The sequence below is a fragment of the Tiliqua scincoides genome, chromosome 6 (genome assembly GCF_035046505.1).
Source record: "Tiliqua scincoides isolate rTilSci1 chromosome 6, rTilSci1.hap2, whole genome shotgun sequence".
In the NCBI taxonomy this organism is placed as follows: Eukaryota; Metazoa; Chordata; class Lepidosauria; order Squamata; family Scincidae; genus Tiliqua; species Tiliqua scincoides.
Window position 1 is genome coordinate 63,722,436 of NC_089826.1, and position 23,723 is coordinate 63,746,158.

Here is a 23,723-nt window from a genome sequence, read left to right on the forward strand (position 1 = left end):
AAAGGAACCATGCTTTTAACAGGCATAGTAACATTTCTAAAGCAGGCTCAGGACCTGCTGCGTTTAGACAGGCTCTGGTTCCAGTCTGGAATTAAATGGAGGTCTCCAGTGTAATTTTGGTCTCCTCTCTTTACCTTGGGGCCATCAAGTATGAGGGCTTAATCCTGGGATATGGAGAGTGCTTTTGGCATGGAATGCCAACCACTTTCACATTCTAGGATTGAAGGCCTCAGATCTAGTGACAGGAAGTCAAGAACACCCTTTTTGCAGAACTGGGTTTTCTTACCTTCTCTTTACTGGAAACAAGTGTAAAAACTAGAGGAATAGAATCCAGGAATTCCAACCATCCATATTGTCTGATCAGGATATTGTTTTTCTCCGAATATTTATTTTTTCAGTTTCTGACTGCTTAGCTTCATCAGAATAAATATGCTGTTCTTGTAATTAATGAGTTTAACAACTCTGTCCCCTATATCCTGTCCCCTATATTTGAAGACTCTGTCCCTTATATCTGAAGACAGAGCTCAAGTAAACCTGATTAGAATACTAGAAAACCCATAACTTGTTTTAGTGATAATTACCAACATGGCCCGTTTCTCTTCATCTCCTTTCCTTTCCTTCTTCTCATTTTTCTTCCTGAATATTTCCTGGAGCTGCAACAATAAAAAAAATTCCAGTTGTAAGAAAACCCACTTGCATGGTCTACAGTAGCTTTGTATTAGGATATGTGCAGATGTAAAGGCCACTGGATACAACTGGCTTAGGGCAATAAAAGGCTTAAAATGGCTGTCACAACAGGTGGCAGTGCTCCAACTCTGCCACCAACTGCTGCCACACTTGGTAAGGGCTTGGTAAGGTGAGGGGTGAGGAGTGAGTGGGGAGGGGGCAAAATGGGATGGGGAAGGTGGAACAGGGGCAGTGAGACAGAGGGTGAGGTGGATCTGGCAGCAATGGTGTGCATTGGATCCTATTCCCTTTTTCTCAAGCCTCCCCACCCCTTTCTCGTCCTCAGACGTCTGCCAGCTAGAGCCGGCACAGGTCCGAGGAGATCCAGTGCAGGCTTACTAAGGGCTAAGGGGAAATAATTTCCCTTTCCCATCTGAAGCGCCTTGAGCTCCCCCCTCCCGCTTGATAAAGCACGCACCTTTTTTATACAGCTGCATTGGTGGGGGAGAAGGGCATGATTGGGCTCTAAGTCACAATCCATTGCTTTCTATGGGGGTTAGTTGCATCAAATTTTTGTTGGATTGTACCCTTAACATTTAGCTTATTGTTAATATATACATTGGAATATTAATCTACATATCCACATTTGAAGTCAACCACCTTTTCTATGTAAAAAGATGTGTGATTTTCTTATGAATGCGTAAACAGACACACAGTGGTGTGTCAAACACCTTTGCTTGAGTACTATGATGTGTAAATGTGTGTATAAGACAGGCAATTCCAAGAGCTCCCCTGCACTCATCACAGGAACCAAACCATGAGGGCCAACTTGGTGCTGGTTCTTGCTTGTTGTACAAACCAGCAGGGACTAGACTAGTGCAACCTGAAGCCCTTCACAACTGGCTAATTCCAGATGATTGCCACCTTGTGACTAGTGCTAGAGTAATCCACATGTGCCCTACCGAGAACTTCAATGAACCACAGTCACAGGGACATAATGCAAATCCAGAAAATTCATGACAGGTTAGACTATGAACAGAAAACGAGTCACAGAGCCAATTCAAATGTTCAGAAAACACATTATACAGTCCTGGAGCTAAGGGCCACCTCCATTTTTTCTCCTCATTATCCATATAGCTATAAGTGTGCCTGCAAAATTTGCACATTCCTCCTCACTTATTCTTGCTTTCACTTCCCTTTCCTTATCTTTCCAGTATCTCATTTAGGTTGTGAGCTGCCTGGAACAGGGAATCATCTCACTTATTTCTACTGTAAAATGCTTTGAGAACTATGTTTAACAAACAAACAGAATGGAGGATGAGGTTGCAGGTTGATTGCTTCTCCATCAAAAGTTTCCCACACGTGGAAAGCCATCACCTCAGGGAAAAGGATTCTGACATACTAGCTTTCCAAACTGCAGGAATTCTGACATGGGGAGCCTTTAAACATGAAATCCTCCCACTTGCATTCTGAAACACACAAACCAACGAGACTGTGGACCCAATCCTATCTAACTTTCCAGCACAGATGTAGCCGCAATGTAACCCCAAGGCAAGGGAAAAAATGCTCCTTTACTTTAAGGATGTCTCTGTGACTGCCTCCCCACCACAGGATGCAGTGCACACCCCACTGGCACAGCTGCACTGGCACTGGAAAATTGTATAGGATTGGCCCCTGTACCACTTATTCTTTCTGAGCATTTGAAATACAGGTTGAGCCTCATTATTCACGTGGGTTCCGTTCCAAGCACTCATGTGGATGGCAAAAAAGTACTATAGCAAATCAATTTAAAAAACAAAGTTTCTTTGCTCAGGTGATTTAAAAACAGCCTTGATGACCTTTGTGATGTAAGATAAGAGTCATTAAGAAGACAATCCATCAATCAGTCGTCCTCCAAGGCTTCACTCAGTCCCTCTCTTCACCAATGCAAATGTGCTCAGGGGGAAGGGAGGGGTCCGCTGGAGAGAGAAGGATTGATGGATTGTCAGCCAGCTGCCCTCGCTCCCTCTCATTAAGGAGGCTATTGTTAAAGGACTGTTCAGTTTTTAAAACTGATTTTAAAGGGATGCATTTTTCCCCTTCTCCAGGGATCAGCACAGTCCTTCTCATTTGCAGAGGCCATTCGGTTGAGTCAAATCCGTGTATAAAAATCCATGTATAAATAGGCTGGACCTGTAGTTCAAATTGGAAAAAATAAAAGACATAAGGTCAGGCTGAGAAATGGTAATGGTGATAATTTCAGTTCAATCCAGAACATTTATTGGCATATAATATCAAACATACATATGGAAAACATAATACAGTGCCAATGCCCTCATAGGTAATAGATCTAAAGACTCATACTGATAAGGAACAGAGGCTTAAGAAATCTTGAGTGGAACTCTTGTCTACTAGTACAGTATAACAATATGTGAGGTAAGGAGTCAATATCACCCAATAAGCAGTTACAACCATGCACATCCTTAGGTATACCTGTATATCTGCCCTTAAGAACTTTAGAGGGAAGGACATTACAACATGCTAGCATAAATGCCTGTCCTTCTCATGAACAATGCTGGACTGCTGATATAATTTAATGCAAGATGGTAATGCAGTAGGGAACTAATTCTATTGGCTGCTGCCATGGAGTTCTGTCTATCAATGTATGGTTGTCAGTAGTCTACTTGCAGTGGCTAGCGAATCAGACCCCACTAAAACAACTGAAAGGCCCACTTGCTGGATTTTTTTAAAGAAAAAGTGTTAAACCAGGTGTAACAAATGAATCTGTAAAAAGTCCTTTTAGCAAAGGGTCCTGATCAGTCCTAAAGCCAGTCCACAGCCAAAATTTGAAAAATTTAGACCAGGCCTGCACTTGAATAGATTTCTTAACCAGTTTCCAAACACAAAGTTGGGTACAAAATATGGCCAGAAACACCACAGATATAAAAAAGAGAACTGAACCCGCTCCATCGTTCTGTTGAAAGCTGTTATCTAAAAATGAATACCATAAAGAAGTTGAGATGTCCCTTTAGCATTAAAGGCCTGTAAGGCAGCAGGGATATAAGAATTCCTCCTCCCCCGGTAAAGAAAAAACGGGTTATGGCCTGCACAGATGGTTGAACTGATTGTAATCCTGCAAAATGCTGATAAATCCATGAATGTATAAAATGAAAACACAGGCCTAGGTACTTAAATTCTTTGACCTGTTGCAGCAACTGGCCCTTGAACAACCTGGGGTGACGCTTTCAAGACTTACAAAAAACAACAATTTTTGATTTTTCATAGTTGCAGATTATTATCTGCCAGATAGTCAATACACCTTAAAATCAGTCTAAGTAGGCCTAATCTGGTGTGTGATAACAATACCATATTGTCAGTGTAAATTAGAAGTGGGACACCCAAAGTACCTAATTTTGGGTAATGCGCAACCAGAGATCAGGGCCAAGTCATTAATGAACAAATTGAATAGTGTAGGGGTGAGCAACAGCCTTGTTTGACACCTAAATTCGTAGGCACTGTATCTGAAGGGTGACCCTGTGAAGAAATTTTTATAGAAAGGGTTATAGAAAGAGGGAAGATTTCGAATTAGATAAAGGAGCCTCTTATTAAGCCCCGAGTTATCAAGCTTCTTCCACAATAAATTCCTATCTACCAAGTCAAGAGTGGCTCTTAGATCCAAAAATGCTACATAAAGATGGGATTTATGGCGATGAATATGTCTGGTGATCAAATGCGATAGAATTAGACAATGATCCATGACCAATTTGCCTGGCCTAAATCTGGCTTGTTCTGGGTCTAAGATTTTATTCTCCAACATCCATAAAGAGAGTCTATGCCACAGATGATATGTGTAAAGCTTACCCACTACCGCCAAAAGAGAAATCGGTCTGTATTTTTGGGGGATTGTTTTATCACCTTTCTTATATACAGGAATCGCTATGGCTTGGGTTCATGACTTTGGCACTGCTTTGAGTAAATCTGGGGGGACTGCATCTGGACCTGCTGCCTTTCCCAATTTTAGTTGGTTAATGAGTCGATTTATTTCTGATACTACTCAGGTAGTTCATCAAATAAGGCTGAATTAATAGAAGAAGAAGAATATAACATGATCTAGAAGAGCTTTAAAATGTATCTCTCATGTTAATGTTGGAATAGGAGTGATTGAAACTGGATTCTTATTTTTAAAAAACCCAGTATCAATCTCCAAAACTGTTCAGTTTTTCTGTCCTTAACAGTTTGAATCAGGTACTCCCATCTTATTACAGCTGTACAATGATGGATCCACTTGATAGCTTCCTTAAGTTGGGAAAGGAGAACAAAATATCTAGGCGGGATTACTGTGCTTTAGGATTTCTTATATTCTTTATAGATTTTACGCAGAGAGTTTCAAGACTCAACTGATTGGATCCAACCCCTTAAACTCTTCCTGATGACAGAAGGGAGCTTGCTGTTGCAAGGGCTAACCTAATTTTTTCACAAGGAAGATCATAATGTACTCATAGGTATCTACATCGAGTGGTGGTAATTGAAAAAGCAAAGATCTTTTTTAAAAAAAAAACAAAAACCACCACCCAATTCATGCTTTGATTTTCATTATACCAGATACGGGGAGAAGGATCTTATTGCACTCATCCATAAAGCTCATTTGAACTTGTGGAAATGAACCTTTTGTCCAGGAGAAGTGCTACAGGACACCAATGAGTACAGCAGTGAACATGAATTAATCTGGGAGCACTTTTCATACGAACATTGTCTGAAACAAATAATGGGATTGACTGTTGAAAGCAGAAACAGCAAAACAACATCTCCTGTATCAAAGGAACAAAATCCCTCTGTTCTCTGACCTCAAACTTGTGACATAAGCAAACTGGGTAAAAAAGGGGTATAAAACATTCAATGGCTTAGCCTGGATAATTTTTGGTGTGGTGCTTTATATAGGAAAGACTGGTTTGTTATAAGTGCTTCCTTATCACACTTCATGTTCTTTATGCAATGGGATGTAATAAGAATTATGTAAAGGGTAGTACATAATGTACTAGATTATACTTGTTTTATATAGTATAAAGATTATACTTGTTTTATTTACAAGGCTCACTTGGAGCCCTTTTAAGCCTTCAATAATCCTATTAAAATTACAGATCAAAGTTAAGATTGCAGATTTTTGACATTTTAAAAAAAAGTTTTTCGTTAAAAAGAGTCCAAAATTACTGACAGTTCATATTAAAAAAGCATTTATATTAGTATTTTCAAGACAGATATTGCTGTGAGCTTTGTCCTATAAGTGTGGTTGTAAACCCATATGTTTAATAAACAATTTCCTACCTGTTTTAAATAAAAAAGCATGGAAGTTTTTAAAAAAGTATTTCACTAAGGGTCATCTTCATATTGCCTAGTCACATGAACAGTAGCATGAAGAAGAGTAGCACAATCTAATTTCACCATTACTTATTTTAAAAGCTACCTAGCTCACCCACTACATCAACAAAAAAATCCCTGCTTTGATAGTGCAAATTGTTTTTGTCCAGATGGTTACCACTGTTGCCATCTTGAAGCTAGTGTCATGCCATCACAGAAAAAGGAGAGAATCATGTGGGGGGAAGGGGTGCCAGGCATGAACCTCTACTGTGTCCTGCTGCAATGCAGAAGAGACTATGGGTTGGTAACCAATGTGCTGGTAGCAAAGTCAAACACAAAACCCCTTCATCCCATCCCCACTACCCAACCTGTGAACCATGGGAAAAATAATTCAACTCTCTTGTGACTAGTCTTACTTTTCCATCTGTTCTCTTCTCAATCTTTTCCATCTGTTCTCTCTCTTTCCAACCACTTTTGTGTTTCTTTCTCCCCACCACCTCTTCCTTGATGCATGTGTTGATTGCTTCACAACCACAACTATAACTGCAGTTATTTGGTAATCAGCTCATACAGTTCTTTATTCAAACTTGCCTTCATAGAATAGAGTCACTTTTGAAACAGTCAGTGTAGCCAGCAGGAACCACAGCAAGCTACTTACTTTTCCTTAGGCACAAAGAATAAACTAGTAAAAGGGTAATGTATAATATACCTACCACTAAGAATTCCTTTTTGTCCACCATCTCATTCCCATCTGTATCGAACATGTTGAAAGCTATTCTAAAACCAGCATGTGGTTCTGCCAAAAAAATGAAAGAAAAAAGTATAAGCGAGAGGAATTCAATTTTAAAGGTTAGATATTGATCCTGAGGGACAAATTAGATGCAACCACAGAAGTCTTCTGTATTTAAATATGAAACTGCTTAAGGCTTCAATCCTATACTCCTATACATAGGGGTACATCCCGTTAAATTAAATGCATCTTACTTCTGAGTAGACACGCCCAGGGTTGCTCTACAAGTCAGGAAAGGAGGGCAGCAGACCTGGTTTAATTTTATTTATTTATTAAAAGATGCATACACCATACTTTCTCCTACCATTAGAGAAGGACTCAAGAGGGCTTACATATAAGAATAAGAAACAAGAAAAGTAATGCTAAAATCAACTAACAAACACTAATTCTGGCAGCACAAGACCCCATTAGGATTGGGCAATAATTATGTCACATAATATATAATATATTTTACATTGTACACTATAATACAATTACTGATCTAAACAGCAAAAGGAATGTGCAGGTGAGGGTGTTCACTCAGCCCTCACCGGCACATGTGTCATTCATGGGTGACAGAACTGATTAATCTGAATTTAGTCCTACCTGGAATAACGTACTAGAGCAGGTTAGATTCAGATAAAGGAACATAGGGGAATAGAATCAGCCTGAACTACATAGGACTGGAATCCAGATTTCCCACACACAATGTGCAGCAGTGGTGAAGAAGGCTAATTCCATGCTTGGGATTATTAGAAAAGGTATTGAGAATAAGATATAATAATGTCATTGTACAAATCGATAGCAAGGCCATACCAGGAGTACTGTGTCCAGTTCTGGTCACCTCATCTCAAAAAGAATATAGTGGAAATGGAAAAAGCGCAGAAGAAAGCAACCAAAATGATTACTGGGCTGGGGCAGCTCCCTTATGAGGAAAGGCTATGGTGTTTGGGACTCTTCAGTCTAGAAAAGAGGTGCCTGAGGGGAGACATGATTGAGACGTACAAAATGATGCAGGGAATGGACAGAGTGGATACAGTGAAGCTCTTTTCCTTGTCACATAACACCAGAACCAGGGGACATCCACTAAAACTGAATGCTGGGAGAGTTAAAACAGACAAAAGAAAATATTTATTTACTCAGTATGTGGTTAGTCTGTGGAACTCCTTGCCACAGGATGTGGTGATGGCTTCTCGCCTAGATACATTTAAGAGGGGATTGGACAAATTTTCGGAGAAAAAGTTCATCATGTGTAACCTCCTAATTTTAGAGATGGACTTCCTCAGAATGCCAGATGCAGGGGAGAGAATCAGGACACAGGTTGTATCTTGCTGTCTTGTGCACTTCCTGAAGCATTTGGTGGGCCACTGTGAGATAACAGGACTGGACTAGATGGGCCTATGGCCTGATCCAGTAGGGCTCTTCTTATGTTCCTAAAGCCAACACTCTTTAGCCTGCTCAGTGGGTTCTCACAAGTTAGTCTGACACTGCTTCATGAGAAACCCTGGACTGGGGATGCAGCGACAGTGAAATCTTGAGTCTCTGTGACAGAATACACAGAACAGGTCATTTCAGAGAGTACTCCCATGGTGAATCTTTGTCCACAGACAGCTTGAATTCCTCTGCCTATTCAAACCTTCATCCAGAAATTACTCTAATGGGATAGACTCTTTGAAGCCAGAACTTCTCTGCATTCCAATCCTGGCTGGTAACTGAGAAAGAAAATTTTCTTTGTTTTCTGAGGAGCAAGACAGGGGGTCTAATCCTGGAGCTGGGTAGGTATATTTCATTAGTTTTCCATATGCAGAGTGATTGGGTGGGGGAGTGTTATTTTTTAACAAGCAATCCCATACATGCATTCTGATATGGTATGGTCACATGTAGAACTGTACCAGATGTGAGTCTGAACCAGCTCTTAATATAGAGCCAAGAGGGAGAGGCTGGAACCCCATTTCATATTATTTCCTGTTACATAATCCATGGCCAAGCATGTTTCACTCCCACCCACTGCTGCAACTTAGCCACCTTGCAGCAGACTATCTCTTTCTCAACCTACTAAATCTGATAAATACATTTGAAGTACAGAATGTTTTCAGCATTGCTGCTAGGATATTGATCCAACATGACTGACAAAATTGCACTTCTGTATTTAACTAGCCCAGGAAGGTTTCAATAAAGGCAGACTAGAAACAAACTACAAATAATGAGGTTCTCTCATCCAAAAAATAAGAATGCAAGTTTAGTAACATCAAATTGTATACTATATAAAAATCTGAAATACATTTTATTCTGAATACTTACTTGTTAAGATACATAGCAAAAACAGGTATTCTGTGTAAGAAATCACACCTGGAAAACAGCAAGTCAGACGATCAGTTGATTTGTCCACAAATCATCTAACTTTAGCCATCATTAATTTTAAAAATTAATATTATAGACTGTTTACAGCTAATAAAAAGGGGCAAAAGTTCAGAGTCAGGTCACAAATCAATGGCCATATAGTATTAATGAGGGTGCCCATATAACTGTTTTCTAACATGTGAACAGGAGCTATGGTCTCTGCATATACTGAAATCCTCATGTGGGCAAGGTGCCTATCCATAAAAATTATTAATTTGTAGGTATATAACTATTTCATAAACTGCATTTTCAATTGCTGCAGCTGTGATTCTTTAAAAGTTATTGGAGAAATTTCAATAATTATAACTTCATAATTCCAGTTAGCTTCCTTGGAATTTTTCTTGCTAAGTATCTTAAAGATTGTAGCCTGAGGGCCTAATCCTATCCAATTTTCCAGTGCCTGCACTGCATCCTTTGGTGGAGGGACAGTTACAGAGGGCTCCTCAAGGTAAGAGAACATTTGTTCCCTCACCTCAGGGCTACATTACGGCAGCACCAGTGCTGGACAGGATTGGGCCCTAAGTGCCCTGTGTTAAGATTAAGATTTAAGATTAAGATTTGCTAGCCTGGAAAATATGAATTCAAAATGAATTACATCGATTTCTGCCTAAGCATAAAATGTTACTTTATTAGTAATAAATCTAACTAAAATGTATATTTTGTCATAAAGATCCTCACAATGCCTTATGACGCACGTTTTAAAAGAAATTCCTGCATGGCAACCAGTATGTACAAACTAGTCAAACATTAAAACCCAGATTCAACTGCAGTTCAAATTTTTATATTCAATACTAGTAAGCTTCCATTTAGAACAGCAAAAACGTAGTTGAGATTACATCACATTCTACCAGCCATTCTCAACCTTTTTTGGTGTCTCTTAGGAGCTTTCTCAGGTTCCAGGGCCCCCCTGTCAAACAAGGATACAACAGAAACAGATAAACATAAATAATGTAATTTTAGGTTTTCAGTATGTGGCTCCTTCAAATGTGCCAGGGCACCCTGGGGAGGGGGGAATATGGTCCCGCTGAGAACAGCTGCTTCTAGACAGAAGTGAGTTGCAGAAATCTATAGCACAAGACGATGTTAAAAGAGCTTTCCTTCTATTTCTCATCTATTTTACAACTACCACAAGAAGAAAGAAAAGAAATAAAACTTGCACAACTAATCTTTTGCTCACTCAACCAAAGAATCCCAGTTTGAGATTTTAACTTTTTCTCTGAACATCTTGATCACATAATCGGAATTAACCATCATTCTCAACTATGCTTATTCATCACATTTGTTTGTAGCAAAAGGAAAAATACCATTAATCTGCCTTCAAGTCATTTGTCTCTTAATTGTCCCTCACTAAAGATACCAAGAACAATGCAAAAATCTTTATGCAAACAATAAACTAAACATATATACTTTTACTTAAAAGTTTATTCTCATTTACTGTAAAATAAAGGAAGTAAAACCAGCTCACATGAAGTATGTCAGCAGACAAGAAAACAGCTATTTAGGAAACCTTGAACCCATTTCTGCCCTTTGTTTGTATTGTGTGCTGCACCCTATGGATGGATACTTCTGGATTATTGTTCTCAGTGAACTGAGAAGGAGATTCTCAAATGTCTGTAGCACAGAAAGTCCAACACTAACATCTACATGCAATTAATACCTGAATTGGTTGATAGCAACAGAGTTATCTGTTTAAGTACAAGTTCCTGTGGTGACAGTTTATATCTATTATTGATGGAACATCTTGAAATCGTGATCTAGCCATTAAACACTATGCCAGGTTCTCCAAAATCATAAGGTAAGAATTGGGATCTATTTTTCTTTTAGTTTTTGAGAGTGAGAATACACATCATCAATGCAGGACTGATGCTGACTGTGTGTTTAAAGAACCATTTGGCAGGATGGGGCAGTCTTGGGTTTCATGTTAAGAGATGCCTAGTGTTGGTGTAATGTACCAGATTTAATTGTGATTGAAACTGGGAACAAACCACAGGCTTATGGGCTCTAACTGCACCCACCCCCAGTTCAGGCCATTTTCTTTCCACTGCAAATTCTGACATGTGGCATTATGAGTGCACTAATGCTAACCATGGGGTGTTCAAACTCAAGTTTTCTAATAATGGTTCTGAATACTGATTTGAATCTAACCATGGTTAGTATGGACATAATGCTTTGGAATGGTTAGCTCCACGAAGAGAGGGGGAAAATCCCTCCACAAGGAAGAAACATAGCATAAGCATACAGTGCATTTCTAGTCTTTGAATTGCAGAGACTGGAAATTTGTCTGTACTAGGCCAAAAATAGTTAGAATGACGATATAATTACAGAAGTAACAATGAAGCAAATAATAGTGCATATTATCTGTGATTCTAGGAGAGCGACGAGGGTGATCAGGGGGCTGGAGGACAAGTCCTATGAGGAAAAGTTGAGGGAACTTAAGTCCTACGAGGAAAAGTTGAGGGAGCCATTAGATATGTGATTTTCTCTGTAAACCGCTTTGTGAACTTTTTGTTGAAAAGCGGTATATAAATACTGTTGTTGTTGTTGTTGTTGAACTTAGCATGTTCAGCCTGGAGAAGAGAAGGCTGAGAGGGGATATGATAGCTCTCTTCAAATACCTAAAGGGCTCTCATATGGAAGAAGGGAATAATTTATTCTCAACTGTGTCTGAAAGCAGAACTAGAACCAATGGGTACAAACGGCAAGAGAGGAGATTTTGATTAGACATCAGGAAAAAATTCCTGAAGGGCGGTTTGGCAGTAGAACAGATTGCCGACAGAGGTGGTGGACTCTCCCTCACTAGAGATATTCAAACAGAGGCTCAACAAGCACCTGTCGGAGATGCTCTAAGAGGATTTCCTGCCTAAGGCAGGAGGTTGGACTAGATGACCTATTAGGCCCCTTCCAACTATATGATTCTAATCACTACTCCAGCTTTGAGGATACTCCAGTATGCAAGGGCTAGGTTGTTGGCCTGTTGTAAGTAAAAGGGAGAGGTAATCATTTAATACATACATACATAGAGTTTTTCCCCCCAACAGTTCATCCAAGTTTTAATGAATACAGATCATAAGATTTTGGAGGAAATTTTCACAGATAACATTGATACAAAATTGGTATTTAAGATGTGGTATTCGACAGAATCATAACACCAACTACAACACTTGTTATCTTATAGCATTTCCGAATGGAAGTTTTACCTAGTCCTGATAAGCATTTTTCCAATTTCAAAACAAGAGTAAAACTGGAGATGCAGACTGCAAAGCTAGTAGAGTTATTGGGTGTTACTGGGTAGTGACAGTTGTGGTAATGGAACAATTCTGTGGTGATAGCTACCAGTAAAGTGTGGGGAATCAGCATAGTACTGATGCATCTGCACTTTTCCCATATCCCTATGAAGACAGACTCTTCAAGAAAAACAAGGCTACCAGGTTGGACTGACCTGAAATCACCAAATGTTAAGTCTGCAGTTTACAAAGTATCACTGTCTCTTTTGCAAGTAATTCTCATTTAGAAAGACTGAACAGTACAAATAATAACTGAAGTCATTTTAAGACTAATTTCACTTTAAAAATATGACTAGGATCACATTCATGATCAAATTATGTAGCTATTAAAGGAAACTTGGATGTTCTGGACCAAGTTTTCTTTCAGAATACATATAGGCTGCAATCCTAACCAACTTTCCAGCACTGACATAAGGGTAATGCAACTCCGAGGTGTAATGGAAGATCAGAAGATCATCAGGTGGATGATGTGCTGACAGTGATCCCATGTTTTGACAGCTGTTTGATAGCTCTGGGAAGGGCAGGGCTGGCTCCACAGCTGTAATCAATCAAGGTCAATGGAGACCTGGTTGGACACCTGAGCTTCATTTGACCTTGATGGGGCTTTGAATGAGCTAAGGAGGTAGCTCACAGCTGAGCTGCATTTGCACTTAATGGGACACAAAGGATAAAAGGCAGCTTCAGAAGGACCAAAGGAGCCGTACGCTAACCTAGCCGTATGCTGACCCAGAGGGAGACGCTGCCTGACCCGGAGGGAACCAGACCAAGAGGGCTACCTGACCCAGACCTACAGGAGAAGGGGACTGCCAGGACTCTGCTGGAGGACACAGAAGACTGGGAAGACTGGAGACCGAATTGGACTTGAATTGGAGGCTTCAGACCTTTACCCACTGAGTTAAGTGGAGTTTTGGAGGGAAAGCCTCTGGACAAGAGGACTTGCAGGGAGTGTCTGTGTTCATAGCAATAAATTTGGGTAGTTGATATAGATAAGGAATTCTGTTCATTCCTTTGCACACCACAGCGGTTGTTCTAGAGATAAAGAGGGTGTTAATTAGCCAAAAAGCGGGCATTAGAAAGGAGTTGAGATATTTGGACGGAACAAATTGGCGTAGTCGGCAGGAGTCGAAAATTAGGATAAGACACGAAGTAAGGGAACAAACATTGCACTACCTTGAGGAGGCCTCCATGACTGCCCCCCAACTGCAGGATGCAGCACATGCCCCACTGCCATAGCTATGCCAGTGCTGGAAAGTTGGTTAGGATTGCACCCTTAGATAATTGAGAAGTTAAATGATAGCAATACTTCTTGAAATACAGAGGCAAAAACATTGTAGCAAACACATTCCACCAAACAAACCCTTCTCACTACCTTTCTCCTGTAGATTCCGAAAGAGTTTTGATGATCCTTTCCAAACTGGTGGAGTTTCTAAAAGTATCTGATTCAACTCCTGTATAACAGTAATTTTAAAAAAATGACATAAAGACTGAGGTTGCAAACAGTCATCCTTAACCAAGAATAACCTGATCCTATTCTGCTGGTGCTGGCTACTGCAAAGCAGTCGCGAACTGCGCTCTGGCAGCACTACCTGCTGGAATGCTGGTGGGAAGACCAGGGCCTTCCTGCCTGCATCAGTGGATTCACGAAGACCTGCGAAAACAGGAAAGACCATGGAGGGGTAGAACTGGGTGGGGGTAGGGCAGGGCGGAACAGGGCAGGGACAGGTGAATCAGGAGGAAGGAGAGCAGGTTTAGCAGTGGTGGAGGCATGTGCCGAATCTTGACTCCCTTCCTGGGCCTGATCCACCTTCATGGATCAACTCATATTTGCGCCAAAGATCGAACTGATGTAAGGCTGAGTTGACTCATAGCAGCTACTGGGGCTTACCCTGGGGTAAGGGGATAAATGTCTTTTAGCCTGAGGAGACCTCCTGCAGCCTAAACTCCGCCATGGGATACCACACAATTGCCACTGAAACACGACACAGTTAGTTAGGATTGGGTCATAAGTCATTTTGAACTCAGTTGGACTTACTTCTGAGTAAAATGCTTATGACTGGACTGCCAACAAAATTAAGGAGGAAAATATCAGGGCACTTCTGATAAGAGCTGGATGAACTCCCATGCTACAAAATGTTGGAAAGTCTAGATCGTAAAAACATGCAAACATTTCATGAAATAAACTGAAATTCACAGCACATAACATATAACACAAAATACTCTGAGAACACAACCTTTAACATTCATAGCAAACATATAACACAGGTCAATATTATGATCATTATTAGTTGAAGCTGAAAGAGATAGGGCAGCTTGCCGAAGGCAAACAATGAAATTATGGCTGAGCTTGGATTTGATGAAGGACCAGCAGCTTATGAATCGGGATGACATCTGGGATTGATTGAAGGCCTATATACCTATCCAAGGGCCTACCTGGCCAATCCGGGAAATCTCAGTATCCAGTTACCATGAGGGGAGGTGACTCAGGGCCAGGACCCACATCAATCTGGCACTAGCACAGTTATGAATCATAACTCTTAAACATTACACCACCCCAATTCACACAACATCAAATATCCTAAAGTTGAGCTCTTTAATCACCTTAACTAATTATGTTGAAACGAGTGGGTATTTGAGTCACTTATACAAAATAAAATTCAAACAATCTCAAATATAAAGGATGTGCAAGTTCAAAGTCTATAAATACAAATCTCATAAAATAGATGCAAATTATAATTGCATAAGAGGAAAGTGAAGCTCACCTGCTTTGTAAGGGACCTCCTCTGTTTTGCCCCTAAAATGAAGGGAAAAGCAATTACAAAACTAGCATGCTCCTTAGGCTGGTACCATAATTAATATGTTTTATCCTTTATTATCTCAGTCCACAAAATAGCTGAAGTACTTGGATTTAAATAATTTAGGCTACAATCCCATACACATTTTCCAGGACGTAAGCACCATTTATTTCAACGGGAAAAACTTTCCAGTAGACATGTATAGAAGTGCACAGTTAGTCTGCAATCCTGTGCTCACTTGGTTCTCTGCAGAACTTGCTTCCAAATTAACATAAATAAGATAGATGTTGCTTGGACTAGCAGCCCTAATAGCCTACTACAGTGGTTCTCAAATCTTTAGCACCAGGACCCACTTTTTGGAATGAGGCTCTGTTGGGACCCACCAGAAGCTATGTCATGACCAGAAGTGATGTCATCAAGAAGGAAAATTGTTAACAATCCTAGGCTGCAATCCTACCCACACTTACCTAGGAGTAAGTCCCATTTACTATCATTGTTAAAAGCATATATATAGTAGCCTGTTAAAAGTACAGATCTGTAACATTTCCCCAAATGCAGTCACATACTATAGTAACATAGTCTGATATATTAAAAATAAAATATTGAAATGAATGGGGACCCACCTGAAATTGGCTGACGATCCACCTAGTGCGGGGCAGGGGTGCCAAACATAAGGCCTGGGGGCTGGATGCAGCCCACAGAAGCTTTTTATCCAGCCCTCAGGCTCTCAGCTGCTGAGCAGTACTGAGGTGTTTCTGCTGAAAGGGCAGCCCACATGAAAATTGTGCTCTCCCATATCTTGAAATATGATCAAGATTTGCATGTTTTCTTTTCTGTCATGAGCAGCTAATGACTTCCTAAGTGAGAAAAAGTGCTTATTTTTGACTATGACCTGTTTAATGACACCACTTCATGCCTAATGACATCACTTCCAGCCCTCAGCAGGGATAATGAATGCTATTCGGCCCTCTGTATGAAACAAGTTTGACACCCTGAACTAGTGGGTCCTGACCCACAGTTTCAGAAACACTAGTCTACTAACGTTATAAACATACTTATGTAAAGTTCTGTAAGCAGTTATCAGCCTAAGTTAAATTGAAAGGCTGAGAGGCTGGAATTCTCAAGATGGGGTGGCACAGTTGTCCTTAGTTATGTGCAAAAGAATTTTACCCAAGTATCTCTGATGGTTGAGGTACCTTCACTGAGATTTTTTTTAGTGAGCAAGGAAAGTTAATGCCCATCTCTGGGCTATTGGGGTCATTTTTACACAACTAAGAAATATCAGGGGAAAGTTGAAGGCCAACAGGGAAGCTTTTAACTGAGACATATAAAATTATGCATGAGATGGATTAGGTACGTTCTTTTCCCGATCACACAACAAGAGCCGGGGACATGCACTACAATTGACTGGAGGGGGAGTTAGGACAGACAAAAGGAAATATTTCTTTATCAAAACATACTTAATCTGTGGAACTCCTTGCCACAGGACATTGTGCTGGTACCTGACCTAGATGCTTTAGGGCGCAATCCTAACCAACTTTCCAGCACTGAAATCGCTGTGCCAGTCGGGCATGTGCTGCATCCTGCAGTTGGGGGGCAGTCACGGAGGCCTCCTCAAGGTATGGCAATGTTTGCTCCCTTACCTCGAAGTTGCATTGCCCTTACGTCAGTGCGGGAAAATGGGTTAGGATTGTGCCTTTAAAAAGATATTGGGCAGATTTATGGAGGAAACATCCATCACAGGTCTCAAATCAAAATGGCTGTATGCTACATCTGGGCTTTAGAGGAAGCCTATCTATGAATGCCAGATGCAAGGGAGGGGAAACAGGATACAGGTATTATGTTGCCTTGTGAGTTCCCAGAGGCATCTGGTGGGCCATTGTGAGATACAGGAAGCTAGACTAGATGAGCCTTTGACATGATTCATGTAAGCCTTTGACTTACATGGGAGTGTGCAAGTGAGCTGTAGCTTTACAATGTAAAATCTGCATTCAAAATTCATGTTTTTCACATATCTTTTGAAACCTCAGTTGAACATAGATGAACTTTTTTATAATAATTTGAGTTAGTTTGGGCCCTTTAGTCCCCTGAACCATGATCTCTTTATGAGTCCCTTGGACACAATACCATTAACATGTTCAAAAAATGCTGCAAGTTATTCTGACCCCATGGGATAAGCAGGATATAAATTAAATAAATAAACAAAACTTCCATATATCAGCTTTTTCATCTCTATACAGAACTCTGCTGCCAAAATTATTTACCTCTGAAGTCATTCAGATTATGGAGCTAAACCATGGTCTTGGAGAAGATTGGGAGTGGGAAGCCACGGATGCCAATAAAACTCATGGCAATGGTGTCATCACCTAGTGCATGCCAGTTGGACAAAACAGCTGGTTGTGCAATAGCTGAGGAAACCCCAGCTGCAGCAGATTTGTTCAGGGAAGAACCAGGCTACTGGTGCTATGCTTTTAAAAGGGACTGATCCAGAAGAGAGGGAGGGGGGACACAGAGCAGAAGTTGGAGCAAAGAAAGGAGAGGACCAGTGATGAGACAGGAGAAGAAAGAATGAAGCAAAACAAGTGAGAGGAGAGAACAGTGGCAGAGACATGAAGATGGATGGGGAGGGTTCCAGTTTAAATTTTGAAGAAGACTTTTCAACATTCCTCATAGCCACATTGGTGGTAGTGGAGAGAACTATACTTACATCTTGGTTCATCAGTTGTAACAGACTGAATGAAATCATACGGTGTCATGAATAGCTGCCCTTCGAATTCTAAAGTGGCAAACATACGAAACCGCTGTTCCCGGGAAGTGGCATAAAGATTCAAATCTTCATAATCTGGTCTACCTTCTGTGACCTTTTAAAAAGACAAACCAGTATAAATAGTTTCTGTTAACTGTGATCCTTTTAGCCTTTTTCCTGCAATCTTCTCCTGTCTTGCTCTCTATACCAGTTCACCATCTCTTTATCTCCAGTTCCACAACCTGCTTCCTCCATCACAGAATTATTTTCTTTTCCTTTTGTTATATATTCAATTTTCACAGTATTTAGCTGTATAAAAATGTAACTGTCAACTGTACAGTTTTTCCTGTAAACTAACACTGTAAAAATATTACACAGAATATACTGAATGTTATTATCATTTCATGTGTTTGTTTACGAGGCAGTCAGGAAACGTCCTGCCAAAGCATGCTCTCTTGTTAGGGATCTGCTTAAGGAGTTTCCTTTCCACAGAATATTTGTAAAACAGGGCAGAGAAAGAACTTGCCTCCTACCATGTATCAGAATTAGAGCTGCTAGGAATAAGTGAAACAAAGAAGGTAGAAGTGTGCCCAAAGTCATACAGATACCAAAATTTATGTGAAGCGGAATGGAAATCACACCCAACAGACCATGCAATGAGATCCAGGAAAGCACAAAAGCACTGGTGAGGTAATGGGCAAGAGTCAATAAGGGTCCTATTTCTATTCTTACTTTTGGAGACTATCTGATCCAAATCTCTTAGTAATTAGCGGCAAACCTCAAAAACTTTCATGAAAGCATATCCCTATCAAAAGATTTTAAGACTTTTGTTTACTAATCTTCTTGGCAATCTTACAATGATGTTGTATCATGTTATAGCTCAGCACCTTTACAAAACTGGACACAACCATTTCTCCCAAGCAAAGTGTCACGAATCTCTGATTAAAGCAGTCATCTTACAGTTGTGAACAGTCAATTTTTGTAAGTCTCCAGATCTTGTTGAACAGGGTTTTTCAAAAATCACTGCAACACAGAGTCCCACATTCATACAGACCTATAACTTTATTAACATAAGAAGAGCCCCGCTGAATCAAGCCAAACACCCATCTCTTTCAGCTTCCTGTTTCTCACAGTGGCCTACCAGATGCCTCAGGGAACACACAAGATGACAAAATACCTGCATCCTGTTGCTACTCCCTTGCACCTGGCATTCTGAGGTAACCTATTTCCTAAAACCAGGAGTTTTCACATATTCATCACAGCTTGCAACTTGTGATGGACTTTTCTTCTAGTAATCTGACCAATTCCCTTTCAAAGGCACCTAAGACAGATGCTATCACCACATCCTGTGGCAAGGAGTTTCAGGCAGAGCTCTGAAGCATGCTTTTCTGAACTCAAAAAAAGCCCTGCCATCCACTCTGAACCTCTTACTGATGTTGATCGTGTCACATCTGGCCTCCCAAACCAAAAGTAACTGGCGATGATGTCATTACCAGTTATTTCCGGTGGTACTTCAAATAGGTAGACCATGTGAAGTGGTACGGCAAACACTGAGAAACACTGCTGTAGTCTCCAGAATGTGTGGAAAAACTGACATCAGAACTCGGTATTTGGCACTTGCGTAGAAATAATATATGTACATGCCATACTGCCATGTCTGGCTATAAATGAAATCAGGCAGCTACAAATGCAAGCAGCATAAACCAAGGGACATAAGAATTTAAAGGGCAAAAATCAATCATTCAATTCTTCAAACTGGTTAAGGTCTTTTGGAGAGGGCTGTGTGACAACTTTATACCAGGCCCAAATAAATGGGCACTGTCAGAGTTCTATCTTTTCAATGTTATGATAGTCAGAAAACAGTTAATGTATTTTGACCGCACATCAAAGCCTTTTCTATAGCTCAATCCCACAGAAATCTGCGAAACTCTTCTTAACTGCAATTTTAGGGAGTACCTATAAACCAGGGGTCGGCAACCTGCAGCTCTAGAGCCACATGTGGCTCTTTCAGCTGTCTGCTGCGGCTCCTCCAGGTGCAAGTGGCAAGGGGGTTAACAGGAGGCACCTGTGTTGGGAGGGCAAGCTGCTTCCCTATGCCCCCTGAGCTCACTGCCCTCCTCTCCCTTCACCCCCACCTGCTCCGCATTGGTTTCCCTTTTCAATTTTGCCTGCTCTGCAGGCTTAAGCTCCCTGTTTTTCCCTTCCCCAACTCTCTAGCAGGCTCAGCCAATCAGCATCCAGTAGGCTCCTGGCTTTTTCTTTTGGAATGGCTCAGGGCCCTTCACTGGCTGATCACCAGCCAATCCTGAGCTGCCCTCCTCCTCAGCCATTGCAAGCCCTTGCAGCCCGCCTTTCCTTGAGCAGGTCCCCACTCAGTGCAAGGAGAGGCTTTTCCTCCACAGCAGAGGAGACATCCTGTGTGTCTACTCAGTAGTAAGCCCCATTACAGCAGTTGAAGCTTACTCCCAGGAAAGGGTGCCTGGGATGGCAGCCTTGAAGCCTGCTCAAGGCCAAGCGCAAGGATGGGTGCGTGGGAGCCTGCTCAGGCCTGTTCAAGAGTAAGCCCCGATGTAGTCCCTGGGCTACTCCCAGGAAGGTGTGCAGGGCTGTAGCCTCAGCCTCCTCCTGTGCAGGTCTACTCACAAGTAAGCTCTGCTGTAGTCAGTGAAGCTTCCTCCCAGGAAGGTGTGGAGGGCTGCAGCCTCAGCCTCATCCTGTGCAGGTCTACTCACAAGTAGTCAGTGAGGCTTTCTCCTAGGAAGGTGTGGAGAGGACTGCAACCTGAGAGCTCCAACCAACTTGTCTGCTCAGAAGTCCCGTTGTAGCCAATGGGGCTTACTCCCAGGACAGTGTGGAGAGGGTTGCAACCTGAGTGAGGGAGGGCAGGCAGGGCAGAAGCTGGCCTGTGGTTGCCCCCCCTTCTTCTCTTCCCCACCTCTGGAGTCTGTGTCCTTTTTTCCTTCCAGCAGGGTGCCTCTGGAAGGTGGGGGGAGTTCTTTAGTATCCATGTAAGATAAGCAGATGTCATAACCACCATATGTATTGGAATCCTGGAAGATCTGGTGAGGAGGTAGATGTGGTGTCAGCAGTGGCCCCTTTAAGGGTAAGGCCTGGGCATCCAGCAGAGTGTGCTGCACAGCTGCAGCCACTTGAAGGCAATAGGGCCCTCAGAGATATAAGGAGCACCTGAGGAAGGGGTGTGGGTTGTAAAAGGAGTGCAGGTTGCAGAGGAGAGGAGAGGAGACTGAGTGGGCTTATTGACTTTGACTTGGATACTCTGACTGATTTGACTGACTGACTTTGGAATCTGGACTGTGACTTGGCTTATTGACTTTGGACTCTGCCCTGGATACTCTGACTTTGTGACTAATGGACTGTTGGAGACACTGGAGATTGGTGTGTGGCTGCTGTGCCCTAGACCTGCTGAGGACTAAGGGGCTGCTGTAGTGGTGGGAGGCTGCTGGCAGGAGAGAGGACCTCTGCAGGTTGAACAGGCAAGCTACCCTGGAGTTGGGGTCCAGCAGGACTACAGGGCAGAACCAGGGTCATTTGTTGGGGGAAAGAAGGGAAGCTAATTTGCTTAAAGTGGGCATAATTCTTCAGGCAGAGAATGGCCTTGGAATCAGGCAAAACACCATAGAGGACCAGGCGTCTGAAAACACAGGACAAGAATGTATGACAAAACTAACTAAAAGCTACAAGAGGGGGCTACATTATAAAAATGGGACCTATAAGAGCATAAAGGTAAAAAAAAAAAAACTACATATGCAGTATTATCTTCATTTTAGATGTCAAAAGGGATTTGTGGCTCCTGAGGTTTTTTCCCCTCTGGAAAACAGGTCCAAATGGCTCTTTGAGTGTTTAATGTTGCCGACCCCTGCTATAAACTAACCTCAGTAATGAAATGTTCTAGTATAGCTACTTCCTATTACTATACTAACTTCCTACAACTAAGAAAGAATTGCTACTTTATCAATTTCCTACTCGAGGTTATTTAGAGCTCTATTGCAATACGCATTCATATTTACCATTCTTTAACCAAAAGAGGGGAAAAGGGGGGGGGAAAGCAGGGTAACCAATGATGTGGATTTTCTGGGGGGAAAAAATCCAAAGCTAAATTAGGGCCAAATCCAGTGCCAGTGCAGCTGTGCCAATAGGGCAACTTGTGGTGGGCACTTTATCTTGCGGTAGGAAGGCAGTCACAGAGGCCTCCTCAAGGTAAGGGAACATTTGTTCCCTTACCTCGGGGCTACATTGCAACTGCATTGGTACTGGAAAGTTGTATAGGATTGGTTCCCTAGATTCCAATCTATTAGTGCAAGATCGGTAAACAAAATTTTAATAGTATGCCATGTTAATAAAATATGACACATACATTTTTCAAAAGTTTTTTCCAACAAAATATTTGAAATGAAATATTTGATTAGAAAAAGTAAATGTAGTTTAAATGTTACAGAAAACAAATTCTATTTGGAAATCACATTCTGTGAAATATTTCGAAGATGTGACAATACAATAGCATACACTGGCTTGCACTATATAAATTTTAAGGAGAAAATTAATGCATTGAAAACAGTTAAAAGTAATTTTAGCATATCCAAAGGCTATTCATTTATATTTACCAAAACCTTAAAAATAGGAAAATAACCAAGCAGAAAAAATGCACTTTAATACTTTTTGACTCTTCTGTAATTGCATTCCAGCTGGTAACTACTAGCATCAACTCCCTGATAGGCTCTCTCACTCAATCTGCTCTGCTTGACAGACTTACCTCTTAAGGTGAAATCAATGCCTCATGCGGGATTTGGAATAAGTTAACATATTCCTCCTTGTGGGGCGCCTGCACTGGTCTGACTGTGCTGCTGTTTTCTTATTGCAAAATGTTAGCAAATAATGGCAAAAAAGTGCTGTTTTTAGTGCTAATATATATTATTTAAAGCCTAGAGCAGTGGTGGCAAACCTATTGCATTCGTGCCAGAGGGGGCACGCAGCACCGTCTCTGTGGGCACACAGCACTGAGCCAGGCAGCCTGGAGAGGGGCGCTGAAGCTGCGTGTCACTTTAAAGAAAATGGAGGCTTTTTCCGAGCCCCCCCCATGTGTTGGGAGGGCGGGCTTCTTCCCTCTGCCCCCTGAGCTCACTGCCCCCCTCTCCCTTCACCCCCACCTGCCCTGCATTTGTTTCCCTTTTCAATTTTGCCTGCTCTGCAGGTTTAAGGTCACTGTTTTTCCCTTCCCCAACTCTCCAGCAGGCTCAGCCAATCAGCATCCAGCAGGCTCCTGGCTTTTTCTGTTGGAATGGCTCAGGGCCCTTCACGGGCCAACCACCGGCCAATCCAGAGCCGCCCTCCTCCTCAGCCATTTTGAGCCCTTGCAGCCTGCCTTTCCGTGAGCAGCTCCCCACTCAGTGCCAGGAGAGGCTTTTCCTCCACAGCAGAGGAGACATCCTGCATGTCTACTCAGAAGTAAGCTCCATTACAGTGGATGAGGCTTACTCCCAGGAAAGGGTGCCTGGGATGGCAGCCTTGGAGTCTGCTCCTGTGCGTGTCTACTCAGTAGTAAGCCCCATTACAGTGGATGAGGCTTATTCCCAGGAAAGGGTGCCTGGGATTGCAGCCTGCTCCTGTGCATGTCTACTCAAAAGTAAGCCCCATTAGAGTCAATGAGGCTTATTCCTAGGAAAGAGTTGCTGGGATTGCAGCCTTAGAGCCCACTTCTGTGGTTGGGGCTTTTA

The 23,723-nt window shown here is 41.7% G+C and overlaps 1 protein-coding gene across 1 annotated transcript in view; it reads right to left on the reverse strand.

Annotated features, from left to right (window-relative positions):
• MICU3 (mitochondrial calcium uptake family member 3) overlaps nt 1-18,101 on the reverse strand; it is a 45,501-nt gene extending 27,400 nt beyond the window's left edge. The window contains exons 1-6 of the mRNA XM_066631759.1: nt 17,953-18,101; nt 15,213-15,244; nt 13,823-13,901; nt 9,071-9,118; nt 6,714-6,796; nt 582-653 (exon numbers count right to left, since the gene is read on the reverse strand). Of these exons, the coding sequence (XP_066487856.1) occupies nt 582-653; nt 6,714-6,796; nt 9,071-9,118; nt 13,823-13,901; nt 15,213-15,244; nt 17,953-18,037 (399 nt within the window). The 5' untranslated portion in view covers nt 18,038-18,101. The remainder of the gene's footprint in view (nt 1-581; nt 654-6,713; nt 6,797-9,070; nt 9,119-13,822; nt 13,902-15,212; nt 15,245-17,952) is intronic.
• Nucleotides 18,102-23,723: the final 5,622 nt, after the last annotated feature.